Raw genomic sequence first — 20,443 nt, forward strand, 5'->3', positions numbered from 1 at the left:
CAGCAGCACCCATCATTCCTCAGTCAAAGGCCTGAGGATCATCTGCTGTCCCTTCGTCCTGGCACCAGGGCTGACTAGTCATTTGGGGAACATTAATTTGCAGACAATTTTTGTTGTCATAACTGGGGAGGAAAGGATGCTACTGGTTGGGAAAGGGTAGATGCCAGGGTTTCTAGACAGCCCACAGGGCACAGGACAGACCCCCACGACAGAGATCCAGCCCCGAGTGTGGACAGTGCCGAGGCTGAGAGCCCTGCCTACTCCAGACCATCAACACAACCACAGGTCACCTCCAGCATGTACTCCAGCCCCACAACTCATCCCCAAACCATAGTCACCACCATCATTACTGTCACCACCATCACTATCACCATTGTCATCATCACCAACATCACTGTCACCACCATCATCATCACTGTCACCACCAGCATCACCATCATCATCTTATCACCATAAACATCACCGCCATCATCACTGTCAGCATCGTCATCATCACCATCATCATCACCATCACCACCATCATCATCACTGTCATCATCAGCATCACCATCACTATCATCACCATCATTGCCATCAATGTCACCACCATCATCACTGTCACCACCATCATCATCACCACCATCACCACAACCATCATTACCACTACCACCATCATCATTACTGTCACCACCAGCATCACCATCATCACCATTATCACCATAAACATCACCGCCATCATCAGTGTCACCACTGTCATCATCACCATCACCACCATCATCATCACTGTCACCACCAGCATCATCACTGTCACTACCAGCATTACCATCATCACCTTACCACCATAAACATCACCACCATCATCACTGTCACCATCACCACCATCACCACCATCATCATCACCACCATCACCAGCATCATCACTGTCACCACCAGCATCACCATCATCACCTTATCATCATAAACATCACCGCCATCATCACTGTCACCATCACCACCATCACCACCATCATCATCACCACCATCACCAGCATCATCACTGTCACCACCAGCATCACCATCATCACCTTATCACCATAAACATCACCGCCATCATCAGTGTCACCACCGTCATCATCACCATCACCACCATCATCACTGTCACCACCAGCATCATCACTGTCACCACCAGCATCACCATCATCACCTTACAACCATAAACATCACCACCATCATCACTATCACCATCACCACCATCATCATCACCACCACCACCAGCATCATCACTGTCACCACCAGCATCACCATCATCACCTTACCACCATAAACATCACCACAATCATCAGTATGACCATCACCACCATCATCATCACCACCACCACCAGCATCATCACTGTCACCACCAGCATCACCATCATCACCTTATCACCATAAACATCACCGCCATCATCACTGTCACCATCACCACCAGCATCATCACTGTCACCACCAACATCACCATAAACATCCCACCATCACCACCATGTCTCAAGGGGTGACCCTGCCCCAGACTCTGGGCTGGGTACTGCTTGAGTCAGCTTTTTTGCTGCTGGGACTAGGAGACCCGACCAGCCCAGCTTCAGAGGAGGAACAGTTCATTTGAGGGCTCATGGTTTCCGCGACCTCAATCCACAGATAGCAGGCTCCATTCCTCGGGGCTCCAGGTGAGGCTGCACATCATGGCAGAAGAGTGTGGTGGAGAGGAGTCGCTCCCATGGTGACCAGGACACAAGCAGAGAGGAGACCCACTCACCAGATAAAAGTCAGACACCCCCCAGCCGCAGCCCAGTGCCCGCCTCCTCCAGCCACACCCGCCAGCCTTCGGCGACCACTCAGCTCATCCCTGTCGGGGATGAGGTCACCGACTGGGGCAAGGCTCCCACAGCCCAGTGATGTCTCCTGAATCTTCTTGCGTTGTGTCACCCGTGAGCTTGGGAGGACACCTCAGATCCAAACCATAACAGGTGCTTTCCACACATCCCCCCCATCGCATGTAACTCCCCCACTCCCGGCCACACACACACACACACACACACACACACATGCACACGCACACACGCACACACACGCACACGCACATAAACATGCACACGCACGCACACGCACACGCACGCACATGCACACGCACGCACACGCACACACACGCACACACACGCACACGTGCACATGCACACGCACACGCGCACACGCACATGCACACACACACGCGCACATGCACACACACGCACCCCTCTGTGAGGAGGACATTGCTGCCCTGACTGCACAACCCACATCCCACCAGCTCCGAGTGAACCTGCCTAAACTCTGCAATAGGCTTCCTGGCCGTCAGAGGACCTGTGGGACCTGAGGGTGAGTCACTGGCCTCCTGTCCCCCAGCTTGCCTCCCTGTACGTGGGGACATAATGGCCGTCAGAGGACCCGTGGGACCTGAGGGTGAGTCACTGGCCTCCCTGTCCCCCAGCTTCCCCCCCTGTACGTGGGGACATAATGGCACCAGCTTCGCTGATTCGGAAGGACCCCATGAGTGGGCCCATGAAGCAACTGGAGTAGAACCCGGCAGAGTGAGTCCTGGACACGGGTCAGCCAGGCCCTGGGCTGGTTTTAACAAGGACACTGAGGCCTTCGGGGGCGAGCACCTCCCTCCGGGTCCTCTGGGAAGGGCTCGGCCCCCGCCCACCACTGCACGAGGCGCGGCTGCCCTCAGGACAGGAGACGCTGGTCTTCCAAACGACCAAGACCTGGCTCTCGGCTCTTGTTCCAGGCGACCTCAGAGAGGAGGATGTCCTTCTGGTTTCTGTCCATGCTCTAGAAGCGGCAGACGCCCTACGCGAGGCTCCTGTGATCCCCACGGCTTGACCTTTCGGGAACCCCATCCTCCTCTCCAGCCTGCCGAGGCCATGTCCAGGAAATGTGAGACTTCTCGCCACCCCTCCCCGCCCGCCTCCCGGCCAGTATCCTAATCACCGCCCCCTGGCCAGCTTGCTGCTTGCCCAGCGAGTGTGGTCTACGCGGTCTACGAGACCAGCCTTCCAAGAGCAGCCACCGAGGCTCTGGTGGCATTTGCTCCTCTGTAAATCAGCCTGTCTGCAGGCTGGGAAGTGCTCTGAAGTAGTTCAGATTAAAGTTCTGATTACAGTGGAGAGGCAGTGCAGCCAGGGCCTGGGCGGCCCAGGGAGACGGAGAGAGAGAAAGCCATTATCCCCCATCGAGGGGGTCCCCGGCCCTGAGGAGGGAGGGAGCCCGAAGTCTGTCCTCCACCCTGGAGGCAGGGGCTGGCCTCAGAGGTGCTCAGAAACCTCCGGCACAGAGCCCTGGGAACCGGCTGCAGGGAGACAGACTCCCGCCTCCCGCGGCCCTCCCACCCCCCAGAGCCCAGCATGGGCCATCTCACCACGCTGGCCCTGGACCACTCTTCCCTCCTCCCCCACACGCCTGTGGCCCTCAGCTGTGGCAGAGCCGCCCCCTCAGGAACCCTTCCCTGGACGGGGCAGCCAAGCGGCCACCACTATATGGGCCTTTGTGTCCACTCACATCCTCCCGGGGATCACCCTGCTGGTTCCCTGGGGCATGCCATGCCTGTGTCCTGGACACAGCTCTGGGCATCTGGGGTCCCTGGAACACCCCAACGAACCCCAGGAGAACAGCTGAGTCCTCGGTGCCTTCAAGCCCAGAGGTGGGGAGGCCAGAGCACTCCCTGGCCCTTTGGAGAAGCCCCAGGGACACAGCCATCCTCGGGGACTAAGCAGGAGGAGGAATGTGATGTCCCAGAATCTCAGGGACAGACGGGTGGGTCCTGCCCACCGCCCAGCTCTCCTCTTTCTCTCCTGCTTTGGGTCCTCCTCGCCCGGCGTGGGGTGATGGCCGCTCCCACCTGGATTCTTGGAATGGTCCCTGGTTTATTCTTAAATTCTTCCACAGGGCAAAGCCAGACACGTTTGCCAAAACTGACCCTGAACCTGGCACTAGCTGGGCAGGGCCTTGTACTGTGGGTCACCCTGTGGGCCGTCCCAGCAGGCCCTGAGTTGAGAACTGCTGGCCACTTGTACCTGGGAGGGGACGGAGCCCGCTGGGCCCTCCTCTTATCTGTCTGTGTGCCATCCCCTGGCCAGCACCTGGCCACACGTCCCAAGGAGAAAGCTGCTAGAACCTCACTTTACAAAGTCCTCAGCCTGAGCTGCACTGGCCAAGCGGCCCTCCTGGCCTGGGCAGGCGCAGATGGTTCCAGAACTCAATTTGCAGAAACCAGACCCTGAAGACCCCAGCTACGTCCAGCGCAGCATCAGCATGGAGTGGAACCCAGAGCTGGACAGCAACGCCTGCCCTGCCCAGGGCCTCTGTCAACAGGGCATGTGGCAAGAGGTGTCCCTAGCTGAGGGGAAGCCATGTCCCGTGGAGAACTGGCGTCATCTTCCAGACCTGTCACCTGACGGTGCCATATGGCGGGGGGAGGGGACGCTCCTTCTGCCAGTGGTGCTCCAGGTGACTCCTGTGCTTGGAAAAGATGAGCAGGGCTCCCAGAGTGTCCCAGACACAGCTGCCCACGCTGGCCAGTAGCCCAGAGACCGCAGATGGCCTCAGCAGCCACTGGAGGTGGGGACAGGGACACGTGGGCCATGGAGCCCCTCTCCCTCACCAAGGGCAGCTTCCGCTGTGTCCTGTCATTCACCTTGAACTAAAGGCCATGACGGGGGAAGCCCAGAGCGGCCCGTCCTGCATTTCCTGACGTCCTGCGGGCTCCCGGCTGGCTGAGGATGGAACCCTCCCAGGTGTCCCTGTGAGTTTCCAGGGCCACAGAAACCAGTGCCACAGACCAGGGGCTTGACCTCAGGAACTTCTCCTGTCCTAGCCTGGAGGGCAGAGGTCCAAGGCCAAGATGCAGGGGGAGGTCCATCTGGGGCCGTAGTGGCCTGGGCCCTGACAGTGGCCATGGCTGACGTCCTTCTTCCCCAGTCGTCTGTGTCCAAATGTCCCTTTGTATTGGCACTTGTTCATGTGGGAGGAGGGCCACCCTCACGGGCCTGATGAGTTTCCCACAGAGGGGACTGGCTGACCTCTGTGTGGTGTCCCCAGTAGGTCAGAGTCACAGGGACTTCCAGATGCGGAATCCCCGGGGGACACTGTCTCTTAGGGTCTGATCTGGAACCGCTTGGTCCCCAGTGTGGTGCTGCTGGAGGCCAGAACCTTCAGGGGGGACCTGGTAAGAGGAAGAAGGTCACAGGGGTCATGGGGCCCCAGCCTTGGCTAACACCGTCCAGCCACAGCACAGCCCGTGGGACGCGCAGCGGATGCCCCCAGAGCAGCTCAGAGGAGGGAGCTATCCCAGGACCTGGAGATCGGGACAGGCCAGCTGATGGGCTGGCGGGAGGGGCCAGGAGATACCCCCATTCCCCAGTGGCCAGGGAGCTGCATCCCAGAGTCCAGAATGCGTCCTGACCAGAGCCGCCCTGGACGGACCTGTGAGGTCAGTTCCCCTCTCAGGGCCACAAGCCACCCTCACGATGCTCACAGGGATCCAGCTTCCGTGACCCGGTGTTTGTCTGTCACACACAGATGCAAAATGAGCCCAGCCGAAAGATCCCCGGTGGTTAGACGGCAGCACCTGACACTGTGCACTCCTTCACTGATCCAAGAAGTATTCTGAGACCCTACTGCGTGCAGCCTAGCTCTGAGGGCTGAGGACGCTCATGATTTTAGGTCCTGGGAGCCCCTGATGTCCAGCACAAACAGCAGAGGCTGCACAGGGACAGCTTTACTTCTGCTGCCCAGGTTGTTTGGCAGCCTTGATGCATGAAGTCCCAGGTGTGACCCTCCTTGCCTGCTGCTGCTCTGCTCGCCACAGTCTTGTCTCCCAAGAGAGCCCTGTGGTTCAAGATGGCTGCTCTAGCTCGAGCCATTTCAGCTGCATCTAAGCCAGCATGAAGAAGGCACAAAGGAAGAATGTGTGCCTCTCCCTTAGAGTCACTTCCCGGGAGGTTCCACCCACATGCACTAATGTTCCACAGGCTCTAACACAGCCCTGGGGCCACATCAGCTGCAAGGGGAGCTGGCACCCAAGTCACCCCCTAACTAAGCAAAACCCCACGGGAGCAGGGCCAGCTCACATGGCCAGAGGGCAGCTCTCCACAGCCTGAGAGACACCCAGGCTCACAAGCCCCCACCCATGCTTGTTCCGAAGCATGGCAGGGTCCAAGTCCAGAGCTCACAGTGTCACCGCCCCATGACGAGAAAGGTGGGACAGGCGGTCACCTCCGTTCAGACCTCTCTCCTGTCCCGTCCTGTGATGTTAGGGGCAGCTGAAATGCCTCTCCAGGCCCTCTCCAGAGCCTCCTCTGAAACCTGCCCCTCCCAGCGTCACTCAGGGCTTGTCCTGGCCAAAGCAGCACAGAGCCCCGTCAGCGTCCTGGGGCTGCTGCACCACATCACACCAACCTGTCGCTTTTGGACGGCACAGAGCCCTCCTCTGGTGCCTGGAGGCCGGAAGTCTGAAATCAAGGTGTCACAGGGCCATGCTCCCTCCAGACACTCCAGGGACGCGTCCCCTGCCTCTTCCAGCTCCTGAGGGTCCAGGCCTGGCGTAGCCTGTGGCCACCTCACTCTGTCTCCGCCTCCATCTTCTTGGCCTCTCCTCTGTGTCTGTGTCCCTTCTGTCTCTTTAAGGACACCCGCCATCCACTGTGCCCTCTGCTCACTTCCACCCAGACTCGGTTCTGCAGGGGAAGCAGGGGTGGAGACTCGGGGGAGCCAGAGGGACCCCCCACAGCAGGGCACATGGTGGTCTGAGCCGAGAGCAATGGAGAGCTCGCAGGAGCTGGGACACAGCTCTGACGAGGCCAGCCGGGGGCCGGCTAAGGCCCTGACGAACACAGTTATGAGAAAGTTCTAGATGAGCCCAAACTGGGATTAAGCAGGAGGGGTCAGCTTGTCTCTGAGGGGCCCCGGGAGGAGCCACAGCCCATCCAGGCACTGCCCAGAGCCCTTCTCAGCCGTGGCTACCAGCCCAGGTCATGTCCAGGGCCCTGACTCTGATGTGTCCCCATGACCTTGTGGCGTTGGCCGGAAGAGCCCGCACACCTGGTCCAGGTGTGTCTAGAACAGGTGAGGAGAGTCCCGCCACTCGATCCCTGCAGGAGCGCTCCGACCCAGGGCTTGGACAGGGCAGGCCTGGGAGCCTGCATTGCTCCCCCGTCCCTGAGAGAACCAAGCCGCTGGGCCCCAGAACGACACCAGGAGAGGACTGCGGAGGGCAGTGAGCACGCGGAGCCTGCTGGGAAGGTGCTGGGCTCGCCCTCTGGCCCCGGCCCTGGGCCGCAGGGTCCGAGGGCAGCCGGGTTCCAGGGCCCTCCACTGCCCACCCTTGTCCAGCGCCCACCAGAGGCCCCGGGCCTGAGTCTCCTGGGTGGACCTTGCCCTGTCGGTCCTCCAACCCATATGGAGTCGTCCCTCCAGGTTGCCAGGAAGACCCTCAGACTGGAGCAGGGGTGCAGGAACCTCCTCCAAGCCCCGCGGTTGTCCTGGGCAGGCACCTCCCGCCCCGCGTGCTGACTGACGGCCCCATGTGTTTTCTTTACAGTGGGGCCGTGTCCAACCACCAAGTACACAGTGCTATTTCAATGATAATCACAGGCTCCCGAGCCTGCGCAAGCTCCACTATCAGCGGGTGCCTGGGCCACCTGGCAGGGGAGGACGCGGCCCCCCACCTTGGGGCACCTCACAGGGCATCCCTGCAAAACAGACTGTGACTCTGTAGGCCCACCAGATCCTCACGGACAGTCGACTCGACTCACAGCCCTGCCTGTGACCCGTGGCAGTGCGGGACTCGCAGCCGAGGATCCAACAGCTCCCCGCAGCCTGTGTGCCAAGCCAAGCTGGTGGCCGGGGTGGATGGCCGGGGCCCGCCTGCACCTCCTTGCGTCTCCTCAGCCTTGAAGCAGATGAGAAAACAGCTTGCAGACTGCGCGCAGGACCCAGCGAGGTCCAAGGAGACGAAGAGCCTGACAGCAGTACCCAAAGCACAGGGCAGGGTCCTCCGGTGGCTGTGACCAGCCAGGTGGCCCTGCACTGGGCGGGTGGGGGGTCTGAAAACAGCGAAGCTCCGCCCTGCATCCTGGGGGGCCTCTGACGTCCAGGGCCAGCAGGGCCGGCTCCCCTGACAGCTCTGGGCAGGACCCTTCCCGCCCTGTCCATGGGCCTCAATGCAGCCCCTGCTCTCATCTCTATACCGCCTTCTCCCTCTGCGCCCCTTCCTCTCTCTTAAAGGGGCACCAGTCGCTGGATTAGGGCCCCTCTCATCCAGTGTGACCCCCCTTCCTAAGGACGTTTGCAAAGACACAGAGTAGCCAGCAAACTCGGGTGTCCAAGAAACGCCTCCAGAGTCCTCCTCCAGGTCCCGGCAGCGATGCTGGGCAGGCAGAGGTGGTGGCTGCCATGGTGCGTGGAATGGGGCTTTCTGTTACTTGCCAGCCTCCCGGTGTCACCTGGGCGCAGGTTTGAGAGCCTCTATCCAGGCCATCTCAACAGCTCATGGCCAGGTTTCTGACTCCTTTGTCACCTAAAAGCATAGCTCTGCTCTTCCCCTGCTCCATCACTTCCCACAGCTCCCTACTGCCTGTACCAGCCACTAGCATTAGCTCTCCCTGCTTCTCTGGACACCGTCCACTCCCACCAGGTCCAAGCACACCTGTAGCAGCCCAGCTTGGCCTGTGGGGGCGGCTTGTCACTCCCCTTCTCCACCCATTCGTTGGCTTGGTCAGCTGACATTTAGGATGATTCACCACGCATGTCCCAGGTGCTGTTCTAGGTGCTGGACACAGAGTAGCCAGTAAACCATCCCTGCCTCCCTGTCCTTGTGGAGTTCTGGGGAACCACCCACCCCTCCAGACCCACCGCTCTCAGCATCGGCCCCAAGGCCCTGGCCCACACTGGCTGCCCTGCTGAGGCCCACCTCCCCTAATCTGTCCAGCGCCCACACACACCTGGACCCCAGTTCCAGCCAGGGCCTTGGTCCTGCTCACCTCTGACCCCAGGTGCTTAAACTCTCCTGAGACTGGAGGAAGTTGATCAACGTGTCCAAGGGAGCACTTGGTGGCTGGCCCAGACTGTACCCCAGATCAGGGGGCCCTGGAGAAAGGAACAGGACCCAAAAATGTCATGGACACGGAGAGGGAGGGTGGGACAGACTGAGAGGAGCCTCCTGTGGGAGAGGCCAGGGGCTGGCTGGTCGGCTCCTCCCAAGCCTGACCCAACCTGCTGCAGGGGGCTCCTGTGTGGAGCTCCCAACCTGGCCCCTCGGCCAGCGCTGAGCCGTCCCTCCCCTTCCCTCCCATTCTCTCCCTCCCCTTCCCTCCCTCCCTCCTTCCCTCCCTCTCCTTCCCTCCCTCCCTCCCTCCCTCCCTCCCTCCCTCCCTCCCTCCCTCCTCATCTCCTTGCTCTCTAGCTGCTCTCTGCTCTCCACACCCCTTGTCCTTCTGAAGAGCTGGCCAAGAGGACCCGAAGGACAGCTAAGTCACCTCCGGGTTCCGTGAGCCCCTCCCTGCTCTGCACACTTGGGTCATTTCTGGGCAGATGAAGGATCCACAAGACTCAGACCCACAGGGAAGAGGCCCAGGGAAGAGGCCCTGCACAGGACAGAGGAGGCAGAGAGCAGAGCGGCGCAGCTCCTCACCAAGAGCAGCAGGGATTGGCCACTGAAGCTGGGCAGGGCAGGAGGACCCTCCAGTGCCTGCAGCGAGAGCTGGCCCTGCACACCTGGACTCCGGACTTCTGGGCCTCTGAAAGAAGAGCCTTCTGTGGTTCAGAGTCCCCTGGTGTGGACGTTGGTTCCAGCAGCTGCAGGACACGAGCAGAATAAACCCTAAAATGCCAATCTCCCCCTGGCCCTTGTGCTCAGGCTCCTCCCATTTTCATCACACACAAAATAAAGATCAAATCCTCAAGGCGCTGAGTCTCCAGGGCCCTGCGTGGCCGCCGTCCACAGCCCGGTCCCTCTCCCGCTGGCCCCAGCCATGGAGGCAGTTCTGACTCGGCCCCTCTGCTGGATGGCTCTCCCCTCCCCGCTGCCCACAAACTCCCCTTCAACTCTGTCCCTTTCTCTCTAACAGGGTTTCAGCTTGGAAAGACTTAAACACATGAAAGAGAACCCCCTGCCTCAGACCCCGCCCGGGACCCCAGTGCAGCACAGGGAGCCCCGAGGCCCTACGGCCAGCCTCTGCCCCCTCTGCCTCCTTCCTGCCCCTGTTTCCACCTCTCACTCTCCGCCTGCCTCTTCCCTCTGCCCCGTGGGGTGTCAGGAGTACTCAGCAAGTTTCACAAACAGCACCCTATCCTGCGACTACTCAGCAAGCTGCTTTGTTGTCAGGGTCTGACTGTGGCCCATCCACGTTGATAAACGTCCATGGGTCCGTGTGTTTTCCCGGGTGGGCGCTGTCTCTCCTGTCTCTCGTGCCCCTCCCTCTCCTCGCCCAGCCCCCAGCCCCCACCGTCTCCACTCCCCACCTGCAGAGGTGCAGCCCGGCCTGGCACCCCGGCTCTCCTTAGACGGGGCTGCCAGGCTGCTCTTTGCGGGTCTCTAAGCAGGCGTGTGGATGTGCCTCTGGTCACCGTCCCAGGAGAGAGGCCAAGGGTGGCAGTAAGTGAGCGGTTTCAGTTTTACTGCCCATAATCCAGTTACTCTCCTGGGGGCTGCATCAACTCCACGCCCCACAGTGGAGAGTCCACCCGCCTTCCTGCCTCCGCTCGTCCAGCAAGTGCTTACTTAACTCCTACCAGCAGGAGATGACCCGCAGGTGCTGAGCAGCCCAGCACAGGACAGGCAGAGTGGACACCGGGCTGTCCTCCTGGACCACAGGCCCACAGCTGACCAGTTTGCCCTGGGGAGAGCCAGGCACAGCTCTGTGCCTCAGTGTCCCCATCTAAGGTATTTGATAAATTCTAAAACACACATGCAAGTAGAGATACCTGCACAGGTGTGTGTACACCTGCACAGGTACGAACACAGACGTGGACACTGGAACAGACACACAACCCAAGGAAGGTGCGAACACAGGTGCAGACACAGGTGACCCAGCACAGATACAGACAGCCATGTAGATGTGGGCACGCGTGGCCCAGGTGGCCTTGAGCACACACAGGCCCTGTGTGAGTGGCCCCTGTGCCTCGGGTTCCCACCTACAGCACCCACCAGAAGCCTGAGGAGGAGGATCCCGCAAGATGGTGATGCAGGGCACGGGTCAGCGTCGAGGCAGTGCAGGGCCCACATGGCCGTCTCCCCAGGTCTAGGTCCTGCCAGCACAGCCAGCAGGAACTCACCGTGGTCAGCGTGGGCTTATGGCTCCTGGCAACAGAAGGATCACACACCGTGGGGAGCCCTGGGGCACGTCCCTGAGAGTCAAGAGAGCGCCTTCTAGATTTAAGGTCACATTAGGAGATCTGAGGGTTTGGGGGACGCAGGGCTTTGCTCTGGGTTGGGTGCTGCTGGAGAGTGGGGGTAATTCAGTGTCTGCTGTCTTCATTGTTTGAATGTAGAAGGTTGGGACAGTGGGTGAGGGTAGAGCTTTGATTGGTGAAGAATGTGCTGTCACTCCTACTGGTCAGGCTGGGGCAACTGGTCCTTCTGTGACCTGTGTTCAAAGTGGTCATGGAGTGACCGTTTATGCATTAGAGCAGGAGAACTCCGAGGCCCCTCCCTCCCATAGACCCTGCTGCTGTAGTCACTGGGGTCTCTGGAGGGTCCCCCACCCACTAAACAGGCTTCTGACTTGGATCCTTGCTCAGCGACCCTGTGGTCCCAGGGGTGGCTGGCCAGCCTCCCCCCCACCAGCCTGCGTGTCCCCCCACGGGGCAGACCCTGTGGTCCCAGGGGTGGCTGGCCAGCCTCCCCCCCACCAGCCTGCGTGTCCCCCCACGGGGCAGACCCTGTGGTCCCAGGGGTGGCTGGCCAGCCTCTCCCCTCCCCAGCCTGTGTGTCTGGTCTTCCCAGAAATCCTCAAGGGAGGAGGTTCCCAGCCTCCTCAAAATCCAGAGGACCTGGACTCAGGCAAGAGGGACGGACACTGGGAGGGCCTCCCTCCACTATGTCCACCCCGTGTGACAAACAGAGCAAACCACCAGCTCATGTGGCCGGCAATGGTGCCCACGTGGACAGGTGGACGTCTTTTAACTCAGTGATGGTAGTGGGCAGCGCAGTGTCCCACAAAATCATGTCCACCCAGATCCCAGGATGTGGCTTTATTTGAAAACAGGGTCTTTGTGGATGTCATCAAGCTGAGTCCATAAAGGATTTCTTGGCCCTTGGCCCAATGACTGGCATCCTCAGAAGAAGAAAGGACACAGAGACCCAGGAAAGCAGGCCACACAAGGACAGAAGCAGAGGAGGAGTGACACTCTTCAAGCCCAGGTCTCCAAGATGTCAGAAGCCACCCGAAACCCGGAGAGAGGCTGGGAAAGGGCTCGATCCTCCCTCCCAGCCTCGGCAGCACCACCCCAGCCCACACCGGGGCTTCAGGTCCTGAGAATGGGTTCTGCTGGTGTGAGCTGCCCAGTGCACGGGGACTTGCAGCTCAGGAAACCTGCATAGGGACCTTGGTGGCCGTTCCCCTGCCTACTCCCCGTCTGTCCCCGAGGGTGGAGGACAGGGACCCTCCCTGGCATGGCCAAGCCCCCTCGTCCCCGGGCTCTTGCTCAGGCACCCATCCTGCCTTGGCTAGGTGGCGGCTCCTGCTGCTTGGCCCATGGAGCCGCCCTTGGGTAATGACCGTCATCATGTGACTGTGGTGTTGCTGGCACTGGTGATCTGTCATTGTTAACGTTTATGAAGTGACTGGTCCGTCTGCAGCAAATGATAATAACAAAAAATAGGAATTGCTCCCCTCTGATGGCCACGACCCGCAGGGAACCAAGCGTCCGGGAAGGAAGAAGGGCCCCAATGCCCGGGTAGTGCCGGGACAGGACCAGCAGGTCACTAAAGACCCCAGGCTCCTCTTCTCAGCCCTAAGAGCCCCTGGAAGTTGTTGGCTGATGCTGACCTCTAGCCGTTCCAGGGAGGCAGGAGAAGGTGGCCATCCATTGGCCATCGGTCAGTGCCCGTGACAAGCCCAGATGGGTCAGGCAGACCCAGAAGGAGTTGAACCCAGACCTGTGTCTGCCTGAAGTAAGACCAGGGCTCGGGGCCAGATACTCACGACTTCTACGTGGGGTCCTGGAGCCAGGGAAGGGGTAGGGTGACCGCATCCCCCAAGGCAGGCACAGGGAAATCACAAGTGCACGTCACTCCTGGATGACCAGTCCACCGCCATCTTCACTGCCTCCATGCTATGAGAGAGTCAAAATGACCAGTGTCAACAGGGAGCCTCACCCACTGCTGTTGGGTGACAGAAGCCCTGTCCCCCCACCCCCCTGGGGACCCCTCACAGGATGCGCAAGTCTCCATATGGGTTTCAAAGGAGACCTGCACAGACTGCCCTTCTGGGAAGCAGCAGGTGGCCTCTGCAGCGCTCCACTGTTGGGGTCAGGGCAGTGTCCCTCAGCTGTCCCTCATCTCAGGAAGCACTTCCTGCCAGCCCCTGAGGCTTCAGAGGCCAGCCCCTGTCCCAGGCCAGCCCCCATCACAGAAGAGGCCATCCCCTGTCCCAGGCCAGCCCCCGTCACAGCGGAGGCCATCCCCTGTCCCAGGCCAGCCCCCGTCACAGCGGAGACCCTCATGGAATCCACACATACTGGATTTGGGCTGGAGTCAGTGGGTCAGGAGGAAACAGGGGACTGGGGACAGGGCAGCTGAGGAAGCCAGGCCAAGGCCTGCAGGACGAACCGCCCAGGACCGTGCACACATTGGGTGGCTAATTCAAGGACATGCTGCCCTCAGTGTCTTTGATCAGGACCTAAAATTTCCTGTGATGACCAGGTCCCTCCAGGGGCCAGGCCCTGGGGACAAGCTTCTGTGTTCACATTTGAGATCAAGACTCTGACAGCAGGTGCTGTTCCCGGTTTGACAGGTTCCAGTTGGATGGGGAGAGCCCCTGGCCCAACCCCTCCATCCGGCCAGCTGCTGTCCCAGTGTGGACCTCCCAGGGGGCCGGGCCTGGCTGAGGGAGGGCACACCTGGAGGTACAGCATAAACAGCGACCAGGTGGGGCCAGCAGCCTAGGACACACCTGCCGTGACACACCTGCCCAGGGAAACCATCTTTGCCTGGAAGGAGCAATTCGCTTCAGAGGACGATTGTAAGAGAGAAAGGGGCAACTTTGCAGTGGGAGGGGCCATTGCCATGGGAGGGGCCATGCAAGAGGGAGGGGCCGTTGCCATGGGGAGGAGAGAAATCTGGGTGCCTGTGACCAAGTCCCTCTCTCAGGGGAAGGGGCGCTGCAAGGGGCCTGAGCAGGAAGAGGCCGTGACTGGAGGCTGGAGTGGGAGCTGCCCACACTGGCCACACCCCGAGGTGCAGTGCTGGCCCTTTGACACAGGCCACAGAGTCAGCCACCGGGTCAACGGGGATGTACCCTGCAGGGGGGCTGCAGCCAGGCAGCTCCCACCCCAGGAGCAGTGCTCCAGGCCCGCACAGCTCAGCCTGGAGACAGCTGCCAGCCTGAAGGGGCAGGAGCAGCATCTATTTCAGAAACATTTTTCTGCCAAAGCATCACAGGATCCCCAGTGAGCTGCAGCTCCCCGACCTCATCTCTGTGACAGCATCCACCCTCTGTGGCCACCTCCCCCTGGGGCCGCACCACAAGCAATTATCCCGGTCTCTGCTGCTGAACCCTGTCACTTCCTGTGTAGGGCCATCGAAGACAGATCCCCAGGGGCCAGCCAGGTGCCAGCTGGCGGATCAGAGAAGGTAACAAACAGGATTGATATGTTTAATCTAACGCCAGGACTGTTCACAGTGGGAAGGACGGAGCTCCATTTATCAGGATTAGACAGCTCTCAGCAGACAGAGCCGTCCAGACCTCACCTCTCCTGTGTGAGGGCTCCATTATTAAACCCAGGCCCGGCCCCCGAGCGCTTCCTCAAAGGAAAACGTGTGCTTTGTCAAAGGTCTCCAGAGATAACAGCCCCCTGTCCCCTGTCTGACCCCTCTGTCAACAAACAAGGGTCTCCGTGTGGGATTGCGCCTAGCGTGGCTCTCTCACCCCCTTCCTGCTTTCTGACTTTACAAAGTGTCCTGAGGGAGAGAGAAAGCTGCTCCCTTCACCACATCCTCAGCCGGTGGCTTGCTGGCCACAGCATCCCCTGACCCTGCCTGGGGCCCTGCAGGCAAAACCAACAGAGTCTAAAGACATTCAGCCTCACCGTTTTGAAGTTGAGATGGCAGGAGCCGGCAGGACTGTGGGGACCAGGGACATGAGGGTGGCCCGGCAAGTCCCTGTCGTCCCATGGCAGGGTATCCCACCTGAGGTCCAGTGTCAGCATCAGTAGCATGCACCAGTGAGCATGCAGGTTTCGGCCATGCCCCAGGCCCCTGCATCTGCCCTTTAAGTAAGCCTCCAGGTGATTCTGGTGTCGACCAGAGATTGAGAGCTAATGGCCTCAACCTGTGGGGGTGGGGGGGTGTGGAAAGCCCATCTGCTTGGGCCACATGACCAAGTGCCCTCGTCTGGGTGACTTCAACAACCTAGTCCTGGAGGCTGGGAGTCTGAGATCAAGGTTTGGCTGGTTTCCTCTGAGGCCCCTCCGTGGACATCCCCTCCTGAGCCCTCACATGGCTGTCCCTCTTAGGACACCAGTCTTGTAGGGTGAGGCCACCTGGTGACCGATTAATCATTTCTGGAAAGACACCAAATACAGAAGCCCTTTGACGAATGAAGGGGTCACCCCCAATAAGTCCATTGTAAGTTGAAAATACACTGAGTCGAAATGCATCAAATGCCCTGGATCCACCCAAGAGCCCGCTCAACAGCATGGCACACTGGAGAGGGTCACTTGCTCCCCTGGTGGTGGCAGGGCTGAGAAAACTGCCCAGCTGTGGTCATATCCCACAGATATGACCATTAAGCTCTGCTTCCAGCATCTAAGACTTTTCCTAGGACACTTTCCAATATTTCCTAATTCCTCCTGAGAACCACTTCCAATGCTTTCTGAAACGCATGATCAGGCCACAGACCCACTCCTGGCACTGATTTTCTGTTAGTCGGCTTCCAACACTCGGATAAAATATCAGAGAAAATTAACTTACAAAGAGGAAATGTTTATTTTGGCTCATGATTTCCAAAGTTTTAGTCCAGTGGGTTACTTGGCCCCATTGCCTTGGGTCTCTAGAGAATCAGGACATCATTGTGGGGAGCATGTGGTGGGGAAAGGCTTCTCATCTCATGGCGGGCAGGAAGAAAAGAGAGCAGAAGAGGAAGAGGGACTGGCACACAATACCCCCTTCAAGTGCACTCTCCCAATGGCCTAATTTCCTCAAGTTTCCAACATGTGAACAGCACCTTCTGTTGAGGACCAAGCCTTCTACACATGCACTTTGGGATACATGTGAGATGCAAACCCCAACAGTCATCTATTTCAATAAAGGCCTCTGAGCATTTTCTGGCTCCACACATCTCTACTTTCAACCTGGCTACTTACTGAAGACAATGTGTTGGTTTTTCTTTGCATTCAAAATTTATCAACAGGATTCCTGTCAGAGCCAACCCATGAGGTGTTTTCTACTCCAAGGAGAAGACTCGAGAAGAACAAGGGATCTTGTGGGGGTTTTCAGGTACCCTGCCCGAGTCCCAGATTTATCAAAAGTGAAACAGGATGAATAATTCCTGAGGCACAAGGTGGAACAATGGGGGGGGGGACTCTTGCTAAGTCTGAGATAGCCCACTGAGCATTGTACATAGATTTTAAAAAAATCTGTTTAACCCTCAAAATGACTCAGTGATATGGATCCTGCATCTCACAGGCAGGAAGTGAGACACAGAGTTAGGGTTGGGTATCCTTCTGGATAGAAGCACAACTCGGACGCAGTGTACCCCAAGTAGGATGCTGGCCATCCTCGGCGCCCTGTGCTATAGGCACAGCACCTCCACCTCTGCTTTCATCTCTCATGCCTTCCGCTGTGGTCTCTTCTCTAGCTTTTATGGGGACACTAGTTATTGGATTTAAGGACCACTTAATCTGGCATGATGTCATCTCAAGCCTTGCCGTAATTGCCTCCGCAAAGACCTTCTTTCCAAATAAAACCGCATTCTGAGGTTCCAGTGTCTAGGGGGACACCCTTCAGTCTAATACAAACCCTGTTTCTTCTGCCCTAACAAAATCCTGTAATCTAGGTAGTTATTTCTCAGAGTTCTGGAATTTAAAAGCCCAAGATCAAGACGTGATTCCTACGTCTGCTGAGGGCTTCTCTCCTTCACGGTGGCCCCTCTGCTGCGTGCTCACATGGCAGGAGGCGCAAACGCTGTTCCTCACATGGAGAGTTAGAAGGGCCAAGTGCCTCTCTGAGCCGCTTCAGTGAGGGCATAAATTCCCTTCACAAAGGCAGGGCCCACCTCTTAACACCAGCTCAGTGGGCATTAGGCTCTGCATGAGCTTGGAGAGAGAAACATTCAAACCCCAGCACGTGCTAAGAGCAAAGCCTCTGGACTCTGGAGACGGTTAGCGGCACTCAATCCCTTCCCCTCCCCTCCGGCTCCCGTGGCACAGTTTCCTCCACAGTCACTGGCACGGGCTCCTCCTCTCTTACCTGCTCTCCCAAATTCTGTCCCCCCATACCTCTCTCAACAGGCACCCTCTCATCCCCTGCCAGCCCCAGGTCCCTACTAAGGGAGCCCCCTGGACAGCTACCTACCCGTCCCACTGCCCATCTGCCCAGAGTCTCCTTACCCTTGCCACCAGCCCCAACAAGCCCTCCCCCTGCAGGCAGAGGTAGAAGCCTCGGGAGAACCTTCAGGGTGAGGGCAGAGAAAAGATGGAGAGAGGAGGGGGCAACGTGGCTCAGGAGAATCACAGTTCTGCCTGCCAGTGCCTGACCACAGTGGGGGGGAGACAAAGATGTCAAGCTCCAAGGCCCTGTGGCCCCCAGCCCAGAGTCTCTGGGGACCCATCCTACTGACCTCACCCAGGAGATGGCCCCTGACATGTGGCCTCAGAGGAACAGCAGGAGTGTCTGGAGGTCAGGAGTGGCCAGTCTCTGCTCTGCCCTCCCTGAGCACACGCTCTGAGCTTCCTGTCTCCATTCCCAGGAGGAGACCCCAGGCCCAGGCTTCTCTCTGCAGGGCTGCCTGGTTTCGGCTCCTGCAGGACCAGCTGGTGGCTCTGCTTTCCTGACCTGGACAGCCGGCTGGCACCAACCCTCCCCCGTAGCTTGTCCTTCAGGACTCCCCTTGTGTTTTAAGGTGTGGTCCCTCCAGTTAGAGGTAGGAGTCCCTGTGCCTGGATTCAGGCACCTCGGAGAGGAATGGTGGGGGGCACATCTTCAGAGGAGCCCGCCCCGACAGCTCTGTGGCCCTGGGAAGCTGCTGAAGCTCTCTGGGCCCAGCGTCCTCTTCTGGAGGGCGGACGTGACGCTCATGTCCCTCACAGGATTGCTCTGAGGCACCAGGAGTAGTCTGACGCAGCAGGGCTCTCCAAGCCAGTGAACTCAGGTGAGGAATAAATTAAAACGAGTGCTTTTCTGGTGGTGACAGTTTCAAGTGAGTTTTTCCCGAAATCGGTGAGGCTTCTAGTGTCCGGGGGCAGCCCCTCCCCTCCCCCCTCCCTGCCCAGCACTGTTGTGATGCTTACCTTGACACATGCTTGTCAACGTGGGCACGGGAAGGTGCCCATGGCATTTAGCAAAGCAAAATAAATGGTTCCTCCTGTCTGACTCAGAAGTCCTCCTGTCCCCAGGGATGGAGAGGCTAAAGCGTCCCTCAGTCACCTCTCCAGGACACAGGAAGATAAATACAAACCAGAGGCCCGCGTCTGGGAGCCCCAGGAAGGCTGGCAGGGTGGGCCGGGCCTACTGGGGTAAAGGTGCCCCTGGTGAAGTTCACTACTGCTGCCGCCGTGCCACCCAGGGAGCCCTCCCCTCCCTGGGTTCCCGCGTGTGCACTCGCCCTTCCCGCTGCCCCAGCCTCGCGGTCTGCCCTCTTGTACAGGCACAAGCCACCATCTTCTGCTCCCCAACGCCCCCCTTCTGCTCCACCCCTCTGGTCAAGATCGCCCCTGTTCCTGTGACATATACGCAGGAAGGCACCCCCACAGCCTGGTGGGGTGCAAGAGTGGGCGGGACACTGGCAGCCCAGATGAGCAGAAAGAAGATCTGGCCACCAAAGATACACATCATGCTTCCCGGTGTCAGAAGGTGGACAGGGTCAGCCTGAGTAAGTGCCCGTGGGTGACAGGCCATCAGAGCAGGGAGTCAGATGAATATGGGCAGTCACCTCTACAGGTCTCTGTGTCCTCACCTGTAAAACAGGAATAATATGAGGATTAAGTGAGGTCTTACACAGAACACCTGGTAAGCACAGTGTCAGGGATTTAGTATTGTAATTATTATCATCTTCTTCACCATCACCACCATCATCATCTTCATCACCACCACCACCATCACCATCTCCTTCATCACCACCACCACCACCACCATCATCATTACCAGCACCATCATCACCACCATCATCTTCATCATCAGCATCACCACCACCACCATCATCATCACCACCACCACCACCTGTTTCATCACCACCACCACCACCATCATCATTACCAGCACCATCATCACCACCATCATCTTCATCATCAGCATCACCACCACCACCATCATCATCACCACCATCATCTTCATCACCACCACCACCACCACCATCATCTTCATCATCACCATCACCATCATCACCACCATCACCACCATCATCTTCATCACCACCACCACCATCATCACCACCATCATCTTTATCATCAGCATCACCACCACCACCACCATCATCACCACCATCATCTTCATGACCACCACTTTGATCGACATCATCACCACCATCATCTTCATCATCACCATCACCACCACCACCACCATCATCTTCATGACCACCACTTTGATTGACATCATCACCGCCATCACTATCATCTTCAGCATTATCATAATTGCTGTATCCTGGAAGATAGAAATTGAGCTAGTCTCTGGGAGACGGGCTACACTGGGATTGGAGAGAGGGATGGGGAGGCCCATGAGGCAGGTGGAAAGAGACGTGGAGAACAGTAGCAGTCAGAGGACTCTGGGGACCAACTGGATCAAGACCCTGGGGTCAAGGTGAGCTGAAGTCGACTTGCCCTTAGAGGAGAACAGAGGCCCCTCCTCCCCGCCCAGGCTCCCTGCTCCACCCTGCTCTTCCTCAGACCCCACACTCCCGCCATGCCACCCTCTACCTCCAGGGCCCCCCACCACCACCTGGAAATGACGTGTGGGACACCACAGCAAAGGTCCCAACCTCTGCACCGGGCACCCCAATGACCCTCCCTTTCAGAGGCACATGCCCCCCAAGGACTTCCGGCCTCA

General features: G+C 58.6%; 1 protein-coding gene and 1 long non-coding RNA gene across 18 annotated transcripts in view; both read right to left on the bottom strand.

Annotated features, from left to right (window-relative positions):
* Positions 1 to 2,184: 2,184 nt before the first annotated feature.
* On the bottom strand, positions 2,185 to 9,094 carry LOC120890491 (uncharacterized). Its single transcript, XR_013432314.1, has 5 exons — positions 9,006 to 9,094; positions 7,779 to 8,542; positions 6,424 to 6,701; positions 2,422 to 5,188; positions 2,185 to 2,337 (listed from the first exon to the last, which is right to left on the bottom strand). It is a non-coding gene; the product is annotated as an uncharacterized LOC120890491 (long non-coding RNA).
* A 617-nt stretch (positions 9,095 to 9,711) lies between these two features.
* Positions 9,712 to 20,443, bottom strand: part of LOC144372299 (mitotic spindle assembly checkpoint protein MAD1-like) — an 82,091-nt gene continuing 71,359 nt past the window's right edge. For 4 of the 17 annotated variants that reach the window (XR_013432319.1, XR_013432321.1, XR_013432320.1 and 1 more), the window contains exons 2-5: positions 19,136 to 19,358; positions 15,274 to 18,910; positions 13,170 to 13,299; positions 12,558 to 12,817 (exon numbers count right to left, since the gene is read on the bottom strand). Coding sequence is in view for 7 of the 17 variants with exons in the window: in XM_078035676.1 (XP_077891802.1) it covers positions 18,826 to 18,913 (88 nt within the window). In the remaining 10 variants the exon portion in view is untranslated. Of the gene's footprint in view, positions 9,820 to 11,273; positions 11,324 to 11,361; positions 11,610 to 12,556; positions 12,818 to 13,169; positions 13,300 to 15,273; positions 18,914 to 19,135; positions 19,359 to 20,443 lie in introns of those variants that run through there. The other 13 variants (XM_078035685.1, XM_078035678.1, XR_013432317.1 and 10 more) reach the window with 12 other exon arrangements.

Source organism: Ictidomys tridecemlineatus, assembly GCF_052094955.1.
Source record: "Ictidomys tridecemlineatus isolate mIctTri1 chromosome 12 unlocalized genomic scaffold, mIctTri1.hap1 SUPER_12_unloc_2, whole genome shotgun sequence".
NCBI lineage: Eukaryota > Metazoa > Chordata > Mammalia > Rodentia > Sciuridae > Ictidomys > Ictidomys tridecemlineatus.